The 12,943-nt window shown below is 41.3% G+C and overlaps 2 protein-coding genes across 2 annotated transcripts; both read left to right on the forward strand.

Moving 5' to 3' along the window:
* The first annotated feature begins 1,432 nt into the window (after window positions 1-1,432).
* LOC120551067 (cylicin-2-like) lies at window positions 1,433-4,694 on the forward strand. The gene is made up of 2 exons (XM_039788213.1): window positions 1,433-2,656; window positions 4,644-4,694. The coding sequence occupies exons 1-2, from the start codon at window positions 1,433-1,435 to the stop codon at window positions 4,692-4,694; spliced, it is 1,275 nt and encodes a 424-aa protein (XP_039644147.1).
* Window positions 4,695-9,672: 4,978 nt separating this feature from the next.
* On the forward strand, window positions 9,673-11,717 carry LOC120543907. Its single transcript, XM_039777293.1, has 2 exons — window positions 9,673-10,566; window positions 11,551-11,717. Exons 1-2 carry the CDS (start codon window positions 9,678-9,680, stop codon window positions 11,574-11,576), a joined length of 915 nt encoding a protein of 304 aa, XP_039633227.1. The 5' UTR covers window positions 9,673-9,677; the 3' UTR covers window positions 11,577-11,717.
* The last annotated feature ends 1,226 nt before the right edge of the window (window positions 11,718-12,943 follow it).

A 12,943-nucleotide genomic window follows, 5' to 3' on the forward strand; every position in this document is an offset into this window, starting at 1 on the left:
GAAATTATAAATGAAATTAAAGTATAAAATTAGAAAATTATGTAATAGAGGTATAATTAGAAGTGCTTGATAGTCACAAGGAGTATAAGTGAAAATTATGTGATAGGGAGTATAGTGAAAAAGTATGGTGATGTGAGGTATAATTAGGTATGAAGTATAGATGGGTAAAGCGATAAAGAAAGCGACAAGAGAAAAGAGCTTGACAAGAGAAGCTGACAAGAAAGGTGACAAAGAGAAAGACAAGAAGTGACAAGAGAAGAAGCGACCAGAAAAACTGACAAAGAAAGAGGGAGACAGAAAGGTGACAAGAAAGGAGACAAAGAGAAGGTGACAAGAAAGGGAGACAAAGGATAGGCGACAAGAGGAATAAGATAGGCGACAAGAAGGTGACAAAGGTGACAAGAAAGGAGACAAGAGAAAGATGACAAGAAGCGAAAGATTGACAAGAAAGGTGACAAGAAAGGGACAAAGAAGATGTCAGAAAAGGCAAAGAAAGAAGATTGACAAGAAAGAGACAAGAAAGATGACAAAAGAGATGACAAAGAAATTTGACAAGAAAGGGAGACAAGAGAAGATGAAACCGAAAGATGACAAGAAAGGGTGACAAGAGACAAAGAAGATGACAAGAAAGGCGAAAAGAAGATTGATAAAGAAGGAGACAAGAAAGATGACAAGAAAGATGACAAGAAAGGGAATACAAAAGAGATGACAAGAAGATGACAAGAAAGGGGACAAGAAAGGAGACAGAAGGAATTGACAAGAAGATTGATAAGAAAGATTGACAAGAAGATTGATCAGAAAGGGTGACAAGAAAGGAGACAAAGACAGAGACAAGAAGCGACAAGAAAGGCGAACAAGAAAGGGACAAGAAAGGTGACAAAGAAAGGGGACAAGAAAGGTGACAAGAGAAAGGAGACAAAGGATAAAGAGCGATAAAGAGGGGACAAGATGGGCGACAAGAAAGACAAGAAGGTGACAAGAGGATGACAAAGAAGGATGACAAAAGAAAGGATAAAGAAGATGGAAGGCAAAGAGGTGTCAGAAGATGACGAGAGGACAAGAAAGAAAAACGACAAGAAAGACGACAAGAAAAGGACACAAGAAATATGACAAGAAAGAGAGACAAGAAAGAACGACAAGAAAGACCGACAAGAAAGACAAGGAGACAAGAAAGGTGACAAGAAGACGAAGAGAGACAAGAAAGCTGACGAAAGGTGACAAGAAAGAGAGACAAGACAGACCGACAAGAAAGGAGACAAGAAAGACGACAAGAAAGGCGACAAGAAAGGTGACAAGAGAGGATGACAAGAAAGATGACAAGAAAGAGACAAGGGAAAGGTGACAAGAAAGGTGACAAGAAAGGAGACAAGAAAGATGACCAAGAAAGGCGATGAAACGAAGAAAGGTAACGACAAGAAAGGAGACAAGAAAGATGACAAGAAAGACAGCGACAAGAAAGCAGACAAGAAAGAGACAAGAAGACGACAAGAAAGATGACAAGAAGTGCGACAAGAAAGGAGACAAGAAAGATGACAAGAAAGACGAAAAGAAAGGTGACAAGAAAGGAGACAAGAAAGATGACAAGAAAGATGACAAGAAAGGAGACAAGAAAGATGACAAGAAAGATGACAAGAAAGGAGACAAGAAAGGAGACAAGAAAGGCGACAAGAAAGGTGACAAGAAAGGTGACAAGAAAGGTGACAAGAAAGATGACAAGAAAGGAGACAAGACAGGAGACAAGAAAGGCGACAAGAAAGACGACAAGAAAGGAGACAAGAAAGGTGACAAGAAAGGAGACAAGAAAGGTGACAAGAAAGGAGACAAGATAGACGACAAGAAAGGAGACAAGATAGACGACAAGAAAGGTGACAAGAAAGGTGACAAGAAAGATGACAAGAAAGATGACAAGAAAGGAGACAAGAAAGATGACAAGAAAGGTGATAAGAAAGATGACAAGAAAGATGACAAGAAAGACGACAAGAAAGGTGACAAGAAAGGTGACAAGAAAGGTGATAAGAAAGGTGACAAGAAAGGAGACAAGAAAGGAGACAAGAAAGGAGACAAGAAAGGCGACAAGAAAGGTGACAAGAAAGGTGACAAGAAAGGTGACAAGAAAGGAGACAAGATAGACGACAAGAAAGGTGACAAGAAAGGCGACAAGAAAGGCGACAAGAAAGGCGACAAGAAAGGAGACAAGAAAGGCGACAAGAAAGGCGACAAGAAAGACGACAAGAAAGGAGACAAGAAAGGTGACAAGAAAGGAGACAAGAAAGGAGACAAGAAAGGCGACAAGAAAGGTGACAAGAAAGGCGACAAGAAAGGCGACAAGAAAGGAGACAAGAAAGGCGACAAGAAAGGCGACAAGAAAGGAGACAAGAAAGGAGACAAGAAAGGTGACAAGAAAGGAGACAAGAAAGGTGACAAGAAAGGAGACAAGATAGACGACAAGAAAGGTGACAAGAAAGGGGACAAGAAAGGTGACAAGAAAGGTGACAAGAAAGGAGACAAGAAAGGAGACAAGAAAGGAGACAAGACAGGTGAAAAGAAAGGCGACAAGAAAGGAGACAAGAAAGGAGACAAGAAAGGCGACAAGAAAGGCGACAAGAAAGACGACAAGAAAGACGACAAGAAAGGGACAAGAAAGGCGACAAGAAAGGTGACAAGAAAGGTGACAAGAAAGGAGACAAGAAAGGTGACAAGAAAGGAGACAAGAAAGGTGACAAGAAAGGAGACAAGAAAGGAGACAAGAAAGACGACAAGAAATTAAAAAAAGAAATAAAGAAATAAAACAATGTTTGCTGTTCAAAAATGCTGTTAAGAACTAGCTACCAATCACCAATAACTGACATCTCAGCCGGTCTGTTAACAGTTGCTAGGTAACGTAACTAGCTAGCTAGCTAGTTTACCAACTATTACCAACTGTATTTCTAGTTAAAAAAGAAGAGAAAAAATACTCTATCTACTCCTACTGACATGTGGAAAGTGATGGCAGCCTCCTGGGTCTCTTCTGTCCTTCTGGTAAAGCAGTTAGGTGCTGCACAGCTGACGACCATACTTGCTTCCTATAAGTGACAATTGTAAACAGTACCCTAGTAAGATGGCGGACAGTTATCCCATTAGTTATAACGTCATGTCATGTCTATTGTTCTATATCTATGAGGCTATATGTGTAGCTCACTATACATCACTTTCCACATGTCAGTAGGAGTAGATAGAGTATTTTTTCTCTTCTTTTTTAAGAGCCTGGATCTGTCGAGGTTTCTTCCTGAGAGGGAGTTTTTCCTCGCCACTGTTGCACTGAATGCTTGCTCTTGGGGGGAATTACTGGAATTGTTGGGTCTTTGTAAATTATAGAGTGTGGTCTAGACCTTATCTATCTGTAAGTGTCTTGAGATAACTCTTGTTATGAATTGATACTGTAAATAAAATTGAAATGAAAATTGAATTGAAATAGGACGTTTAGTAACATTAAAACAGGTTTCTTTAACACGTCGTTAATATTACCCCTACATTGACTGCTATACGGCTGATTTCGTGAACGGCAAGTACTCTTCTTTACTCCTAAATCTCATTTTATAATATCTCAAGACAAATCCAGCAAGCTAACGGTACGTTAAAATGTAACGTTACACATAGAGTAAAGTTACGTTACACAAATCAACAGTAGCCACATCCAGCAACACAGAACCCTAACTGACCAGCCGCACTTAACGGTTCATTTTCACCACCTGATGTTAGCTCCCCAAACATTAGCCATGTTAAATCCTGCTGTCAGTCATCATACAGTACAGGCCAAAAGTTTGGACACACCTTTTCATTCAATGTGTTCAAAGTGTGAAATAACTGAAAACATGTCTTATATTTTAGATTCTTCAAAGTAGCCACCCTTTGCTTTTTTTATTAATAAGGGAAAAACTTCCACTAATGAACCCTGACAAAGCACACCTGTGAAGGTAAAACCATTTCAGGTGACTACCTCATGAAGCTCATTGAGAGAACACCAAGGGTTTGCAGAGTTATCAAAAAAAGCAAAGGCATTTAAAGACACAGCGGGCCATTTAGCTAGCAGGAAGAGGGGAGCTGAAGGCCCTGGAGCTCTGTCAGGGCAGCGTTTGGTAGTCCCTGCTGTGGGCTGCAGCCGTGACCGAGCTCCAAGTACCTCATAGCAGGCCGGGGTCTGTGGAGGAAGGCAGGCCGGGCGGCGAGGCAGCACCGGCGGCTGAACTCTGACACACAGTCTTACCAAATTTGCAATTATCCATCAATTTTCGTAAAACGTCCCATATTTGAGCTTTATATTGTTGATTTCTCGCTTTAAAAAGTCTCAGAAGTGAATTTAATAAGGAAATAGCCCGATAAACAATGTGTAACTTTGCAGTGTCTGAAATATGAGAGTCTCCCATGTGTTTCTATGTAGTTTGCTCAAACCAATCAGCACGCAGCTCATTCTGAATATTCATAAGCATACCATATTTGGAAGAAAAGCTCTTGTTCCAAATAGAGCCATATTCACAGGGTAGATAAGGGCCTAATAAAATATCATTCGGGCAATTTTCAGCCCAACCAATGTTACATACCCCATTAGGAGACCTTAAGGAACAGTATAAAATACCCTATATCATCATTCTATCACCCTTTAACAGATGAGCCAGTCTGTAGGATTCAGTGAGACCAAAGGTGTGTCAGAGTTTTAAGACGGTTGTTTTGAACACACCTCAGCCTGTTTCACTGATGCTGTCTGGCAAGTTTAGACAAGCTCTACATTTTTCACTGATGACTGAGCTCAAATTCAAATGTTAAGTGTTGATGTACATGAGAGCCTCTGGCAGTAATACATGCTAACCTTTTTCAGTCAAGTCAAGTCCCCCCTACGGTCGGAGTGTGGACTGGTAGCTGGAGAGGTGCCAGTTCACCTCCTCTTGAGCAAGGCACCGAACCCCCCAGCTGCTCAGGGCGCTCCTCCAAGGAGCAGCCCCCCTCACTCTGACATCTCTCCATTAGCATGTTTAGCATGTATAGGCCCTGAGCATGTTTGTAATTCAGGTCTGTGTGCAAACCGTACTAACAGAGTGAAAATTGTAAATTTCCCCTCAAGGGATAAATATTCTGCATGCCTTCTTCTTTGGTGAGATGTTTGCAGAGCAACAGGAAATGGCGAGACATTATACAGGTTAACATTTACATTACATGTCATTCAGCTGACGCTTTTATCCAAAGCGACTTACACTTGCTATATATACACACACATCAGAGGTCGCATGCCTCTGGAGCAACTAGGGGCTAAGTGTCTTGCTAAAAGACAGTGGGATTTGAACCCAGGTCTCCTGCACCAAAGGATTATGTCATATCCACTGCGCCATCACCACCACTGTCTTGTCTTCTGTCTTTACAGACAGAAGACAAGACGCCGACAGCACCAGCAACACCTAAACTAACTAAAGTTACTTATTATTATTATTCTCACTTCCAATTCAAGGTGCTATCAATGTTAAGATTTTTTTCTGTAAAAATAGTAGTAGCAGCGCAGGGCGTAGCTAGTAGTAATTACTGTGTGTGTTGTTGTTGTGTGTGTGTGTGTGTGTGTGTGTGTGTGTGTGTGTGTGTGTGTGTGTGTGTGTGTGTGTGTGTGTGTGTGTGTGTGTCTTTGTGTCCTGCAGCATTCCTCCTGTTCAGACTGCTTGTGTCTCCTGATGTCAGAGCTGATCAATAGAAATGTCTCTATCTATTTGTATCAGCAGCGTGTGTGTCTCTGTGTGTGTGTGTGTGTGTGTGTGTTCAAGTTAAGCTGTTTTTTTATAATACAAACTTCTAGCCAGCGGACTAAAAACGCAAATATTAAAGCTGATGCTTTGACTCTGCTGAACAACAACTAACCAAAGGTTGATCTTATAGATCATCAGGTCTGATACCAGGAAAGTCACATGAAGAAAGTTCATGCTGTCATTATGAAATTATTCATTCACATTCTGTGATAAACAATGCTAGGATTAGACTGGATGTACTGAAAGGGTGTCTCTCAGTCTGTACAATGTTTCTTATGTTAACTTTCAGTAAGTAAAGTTGATTTCTAGAGCACATTTAAACACACATTAATCTGACCAAAGTGCTGAATAAAAGATCATTAAAATGTAAATATCAAAACCCCAAAAGAAGATCCCAACACCAACAACAAGCAGCAGTTCCCAAACCCAGAATGATAGACATGATGAGAACAGATTGAGAGATTAGAGAGCTATAATGATTCTTTATCCCAGATATAAAAACAGAAATGGAGGGAGCACATCTGATATGTGAAGGCAGCAGCTTCCACCGTCGTGGAGCAGCAGCTGAAAGGCTCTGTCCATATTTCAATCAGGAGAGACTTCGTTTGTTTATTGTACAACTCTATTATATGAAATGTACAAAGTCTTTTGGAGATTAGACTCCATCGAATCAATAATATTTTTCAATGGGGTAGAGTCCAGGAACATAACCCCCGATGGAGTCCAGACACTGGTGGCGGCGGCGAAGAGACCAGAGACCGGACCGAAGAGGCAACGCAGCGGTCAGCCGGGAGAAACACAACGGCCGGAGGCGGCAGGGGAGGAGGAGGCTCGAGCGCTTTGCCTGAAACGACAGCTGACAGCACAGGGAGAGAACAGATTTAAAGCAGAGTTTTACGCCGGTGATTCGCCGTGGAATTTCGTGGCCAAGTCCGATTGGTTTAACTGAAAGCGTCACTTCTAAAAAGCTGATTTGATTTAAGAATGAGTAGTGATTGGGTTAATGACGTCTTCCTGAAAGAATTTGTGCTGAGCTTCATTTGGCAGTTTGCAGATGATCTGCATCTGTGTTTTATTATAAAGTTAATGAAATAAAAGGTGTTCTACTTTGTCTCAGCTACAGCTCTGAGTCTCTCCCTCACCACTGAGTCTCCCTTCATGTCCCGCCCACAACACTATCTGGTTGGTAGATGTTAGACGAAAAAAAAAAAAAAAAAACACCCCCCCTTTTTTTTTTTTTTCCCCCCACCACAATATTTTTTGGGGGGAGGAAAAAAAAAAACAAAAAATTTTTTCCACACAAAAATTTGGTAGATGTTAGACGAGTAACAGCCAATCAACACTCACCGTGACATGCAGCAGCCTCAAGCAGAAGCAGCGTCTCTGGCTCCGGGTGAACCCCCCCCCCCCCCTCCTTTATTGATTAAATCTAGAGCGCTCCTTTAATGAGTCATTTAGGAAACTCTAAAGTAATTATTTAGAGAGTAGTGCAGCTTTCAGGTCAAATACACACCTAATATGCTTGTATTCAAAATACTACTACTGAGAAAAATAAGTTTTGAATGTTAGAAGTGACCCTTTGATCCTGACAGGGTGCAGATGTTCCCTTATCGTCTGTACTAGTATGTTGTGTATGTACTGTATGTATATACTGTATATATACACACACGCTAAATACATTTTGGTTTGTAATCGAGTCAAATAAATACAGTTTAAAATTGTACATAGAATGCATATATCCCCCAACAGCAGACATCATTGTAACCGTACTTCGTCACCAATCTGCCTTAAATGTATAACAGAGATTGGTTCTGTAAACCCATTGCCTTTGGTCATAAACTGCAGAGATACTGCTCTAATGTCTGGACAGAATATGAAAAGATACTTGGGCTAAAATTACAGGTGGAGCCAATTATCTCTTATTCTTAGTCTCCCTGCTAGATATATGTAGTAGTAAAACACTAGAGACTCTTCTGTATTCTTACATATGCAGCTAGGAAGAATATATTATTGCAGTGGATTAGTGATAAACAGCCAACTGTTAGAGACATAGTGTTGTTTGATAAAGTACCTCTGGAATATCTGACATGTGGGATACAGTCCAAATCAGACCAATTTTATAAAGTTTTGGGAACCTTGTCTGAATTATTTGGACCGTGTTGTCGCTGACATTATGTTACGGGGATTTTCTGATAAGGTCATAAGAGAGAGCACTTTGCTGTGTATGTTTTCTTTCTTTTTTCGTTCAGCAGCAATCGGCACAATGACTATTATCCCCCATACTTATTATTATTATTCTGCCAAATTTTTGTCCATGCACACAAAATACATAAAAACGTGTGTAATGATCAGCTCAAAACAACCCCTCTTTGTGGCCATACTGTTTCACCATACTTTAATGTAGAAAAATATTTAAAAGTTTAAACCGAAGACAAGATTTTGGCGTTTATTGGGCTAAATGGGCATTCTGATATCAAGCACGGTTTCTACCAAATCACAGTTTACGTATCGTCCAGTTTTCAGACCGTTTCAGATTTTAAAATGTGTGTGTATGGGACAGAATGTTGAGAGTCAGAGGGGAGGACAGAGGGGGGAGCTGCAGTACGATTCTCTGAAATCTTTCCAAACAAATTGCTCTCTCCCCTACAGTTTTCACTCTTCATACATCACGGTTGGTCAAAATGTAGGACATTTTGTGCCGATCCCACACATGTAACTATGGAATCTACCGGACTTAAACTTGTGGCTCTGTTCATACCAACTGCTGATAGAAACAATGAAAAGAAATATCTGGAAGGACGCAGACGGTTCCCTGTTTGTTACCTGCTCTGTGTCCCATATATTTAAAACCACAAACCTTAAAACCACATCAATGCGTTCGCCAGAATTTTATCTCTCTGGTGATAATATTTTTCCCATTTTTTGAATTAAAGAACGAACTTCAGAGGTATAATCATCATTAAATGGACATTTTTGACCTGTCAAACATACAGTCTCCCCCTCCCTCCTCCACTCCTTCAGTGCACAAATCACTTCAGCAACACGTACTGCCACAGGAGGAGAAGAAAAGGAGAGGAGAAGAAGAGATGAGGAAGAAAGGATGAGGAGAGGAGATAAAGAAAAGAGAAGAGATGTTGTCAGCTAACATGATGTCATGATGGACTAACTGACCAACTGACTGACTCCTAACTGACTTCAGGCCTCTCTGTTTTCACAGAGATGAGACTCTAGCGGACCTTAGATAGTCCTGCTTCTGGCTCAAAAACCCTAACTCCTATCGCTTAATCTTTAATACTGTGACAGATATCATGACACCCGGCTGAACATCCTGTGCAAGAATGGTGTGTGTTGTGTAAGAAATGTGACGATAATAGCTTTCCGAGAAGGGCCTGTTCTCTTCTCCTCTCGGTATTTCTGGTTTGATAAAATACAAGAGGCAGTGCAGCAGTTGGTGGACATGGCTTCACTGGGAAGCTCACTGTATCTCATGTGAAAGTCTGTTTGCCACCCTAAGCACAATGTTAGAAAGGGCACAACATTCCCTACATGTTGATATAAATGTATGAGAGTTACAACTGTGGATGGTATAGCAAAGTAAAAATAGATTTGCATCTGTTGCTCCTCACTCAGTCAGTTGGATCCCCAACTCAGAGTCTGTACATTTTATCAACAAAAAAAACACACTACTGTAAAAATGTCAGAAGGGCTTTTTTTCAAAAGTCGTGTAAAGAACATTGATTACTGGATAGAGAGCTGATGCTGCAACGTTTCCTCCTCTGATGCTGAGATAAAGAAGTCATGTGTGATACCAGATAAAGAGCAGCTGCTGATGAGTGTTGTCATGGTGATCTGATGAGGGTTGGTGTAGAGAGTATATGAGCTGAGTGGTGTCAGTGTTTGTCACCTCGGAGCAGAATGGCTGCAGTCACAGAGCTCTCCTTCCTGCTGTTTGCTCTCATCAACTACATCCATGCTCAAGAACGGATCATCATCCGAGAGAAAGGAGACTCTTACACCTTCAACCTCCCCGAGAACACCAACTCCTGCCTGATCTCCAGATGTGTTGGTGAGGAGCAGCTTGTCCTGTGGAACACCTCTGACCTCTGGTCCAACAGCTCCTCAGTACCTCAACACCTGAAACAACGACTTGTCAGCTCGGTGAAAACTTCTTCTTACACCATCCTCAACCTGACCCATTCAGACTCCGGCCGGTACCGAGAGGAGTGTTGGACTGAGGGCAACGTGACGCATGACAACAACTTCACTATTACTGTTTGTACTTCAATAGATATGACATTTATCAAAGCGAGACTTGGAGAACCAGTGGACGTGCCATGTGAGGGAGCAGCTGATAATCTGGATATCCAGTGGCTCAAACGGGACTTTAGATATGAGCCAGGAACATACAGCAGAGTTTTTGGGGACAAGACGACATCAGTGATGGACAATGTTAGAGGAAGATACCAAGTGGTGACAAACACATCAGCTCTTCGTGTTTTGAACGTCACAGCAACAGACGCTACATGGTACACCTGTCTGGTGATGAACCAACAGCAGTGTGTTAGCAGTCACATTGTAAATTTGGACCTACCTGATAACAGGTTGGAGGTTAACAGGCTTGAGACAATCTTCCACTCAGTGGGAGAGACCGCTGTGCTGCCGTGCACCATCGCTGACTCCACTGATGAACAGCCCCCACGTTGGTCTAAACTGTTCTCTGACCAAGAACTACACAACCAGACTGTTCCTTCAGTAGACCAAAACTACTCGCTGGTGTTTTCATCTCTAATGTTAAATCGCTCAGGTTGGTACTCCTGTGAAGCCTCTAGGAGATATCAACATTATTATCTGTATGTGTGCCCCAAATTTGGCCCCCCTGCTGTAGAGCTCTTCTCAGAGGGAGAAGAAGTCACTCTCAGATGCAGAGATTGGAGAAAGGATGAGGGACATGGTTGGTTTATCAAGTCGAACCGAACAGAGGGAAGAATCTTTGGTGTACCGTATGATCAGAGAATGAGCAGAGTGAGCAGGTACTATAGTAATGGGAGCCTGGTTATCTCTAATATCTCAGTGGGAGATGCAGGGGAGTACTGGTGTGTAGTTTATGATAATGATTATCAGTGTGTGTCAACAGAGGGAACTGTGTTAGTGTACATGGAGCCCTTTGGGATTTACTCCACCTTCTTCAAAGTGCGATGCTCAGTGCTCAGTGTCCTGCTGCTGATGCTCTGTGCTGCTGTAGTCGCTGTGAACCTGAGGACACGGAGAGGAGCGCAGCTTTCAGCTCACACACACACTTAATATGCATATATGATCATTTCATCATTGGCTTTAATACAGCCTGCTATACACTGGCTTTAACAATAAAACAATAAACAGAAATGATGGGAAATAAGACAAAAATACCCCATGATTATTATTATAATAATATCAAAAAAGTGTTGAATGTTAGAAGGTAACCTTTGATCCTGACAAGATGCAGATGTTCCCTTATCCTCTGTATTAGTATGTTGTGTGTAAATATATATATATATATATATATATATATATATATATATATATATATATATGATATGGAGTTAGTTGATCTTTTGTTGATGTTGTGGATTATAGGGATGCAGGGGGGGGGAGACATTGGTTTAATAATTTAACATGTTGGGAATTAACTTTTGTCACCTAAGAGTTTTATTACAAATCATTTTACTTCATCTGTGTGTGTGTGTGGTGTGTGTGTGTGTGTTTGTTGTTGTGTTGTGTGTGTGTGTGTGTGTGTGTGTGTGTGTGTCAGAGCATATGAGCGGAGTGGAGCGGTGAGAATCTCCGCTCATCGCTCACGGACCTGTTCACCCCTCCACTCCCCCGCTCCAAGCTCCATCAGGCCGCTCCGCTCATCATCGCTCAGCGCAGTTTGCTTTGCGCTCCACTCAAATCGCCCCCCCGCTCGCTCCAAAAAAGGAAAAAATCTACATGTATATCACTTTTAGCTTAGACCACAGCTGATGTTGTATATTATATATGAATGAATCTGAATTGTCTTTAATGCATTTATAATAGTTGTATCTTGCAGTGTTGTCAGTGTTATAAAATTGTTATTACATCTTGGTCTATATCTATAATCTATCCTCTGTTTAATAAACATTATTAATGAACAATAAACTTGTTTTGATTGTGATTTCTGATTAATTATTATAAGCACCATATCTCTGGGTCTGTAAAATGTTTCTTATGTTAACTTTCAGTAAATAAAGTTGATTTCTAGAGCACATTTAAACACAGATTAATCTGACCAAAGGGAGTGAATAAAAGAACATTAAAATGTAAATATCAAAACCCAAAAGATCCCAACGCCAAAAACAAGCAGCAGTTCCCAAACCCAGAATGATAGACATGATGAGACCAGATTGAGAGATTAGAGAGTTATAATGGGTCTTTATCCCAGATATAAAAACAGAAATGGAGGGAGCACATCTGATATGTGAAGGCAGCAGCTTCCACCGTCGTGGAGCAGCAGCTGAAAGGCTCTGTCCATATTTGGCAGTTTGCAGATGATCTGTATCTGTGTTTTATTATAAAGTTAATGAAATAAAAGGTGATCTACTTTGTCTCAGCTACAGCTCTGAGTCTCTCCCTCTGCTCCCGTTTACCTCACCACTGAGTCTCACTTCATGTCCCGCCCACAACACTATCTGGTTGGTAGATGTTAGACTTGTATCAGCCAATCAACACTCACCGTGACATGCAGCAGCCTCAAGCAGAAGCAACTCCAGCTCCGGCGAGTTGTCCCCCCCCTCTTCCTTTAATAAGTCATTTAGAAAACTCTAAAGTAACTATTCAGAGAGGAGCACAGACACACTTAATATGCTTATGATCATTTCATCACTGGCTTTAATACAGCCTGGTATACACTGGCTTTAATACAGCCTGGTATACACTGGCTTAATACAGCCTGGTATACACTGGCTTTAATACAGCCTGGTATACACTGGCTTTAATACAGCCTGGTATACACTGGCTTTAATACAGCCTGGTATACACTGGCTTAATACAGCCTGGTATACACTGGCTTTAATACAGCCTGGTATACACTAGCTGTAATACAGCCTGGTATACACTGGCTATAATACAGCCTGGTATACACTGGCTTTAATACAGCCTGGTATACACTGGCTTTAATACAGCCT

The sequence above is a fragment of the Perca fluviatilis genome, chromosome 2, assembly GCF_010015445.1.
Source record: "Perca fluviatilis chromosome 2, GENO_Pfluv_1.0, whole genome shotgun sequence".
Taxonomy (NCBI): domain Eukaryota; kingdom Metazoa; phylum Chordata; class Actinopteri; order Perciformes; family Percidae; genus Perca; species Perca fluviatilis.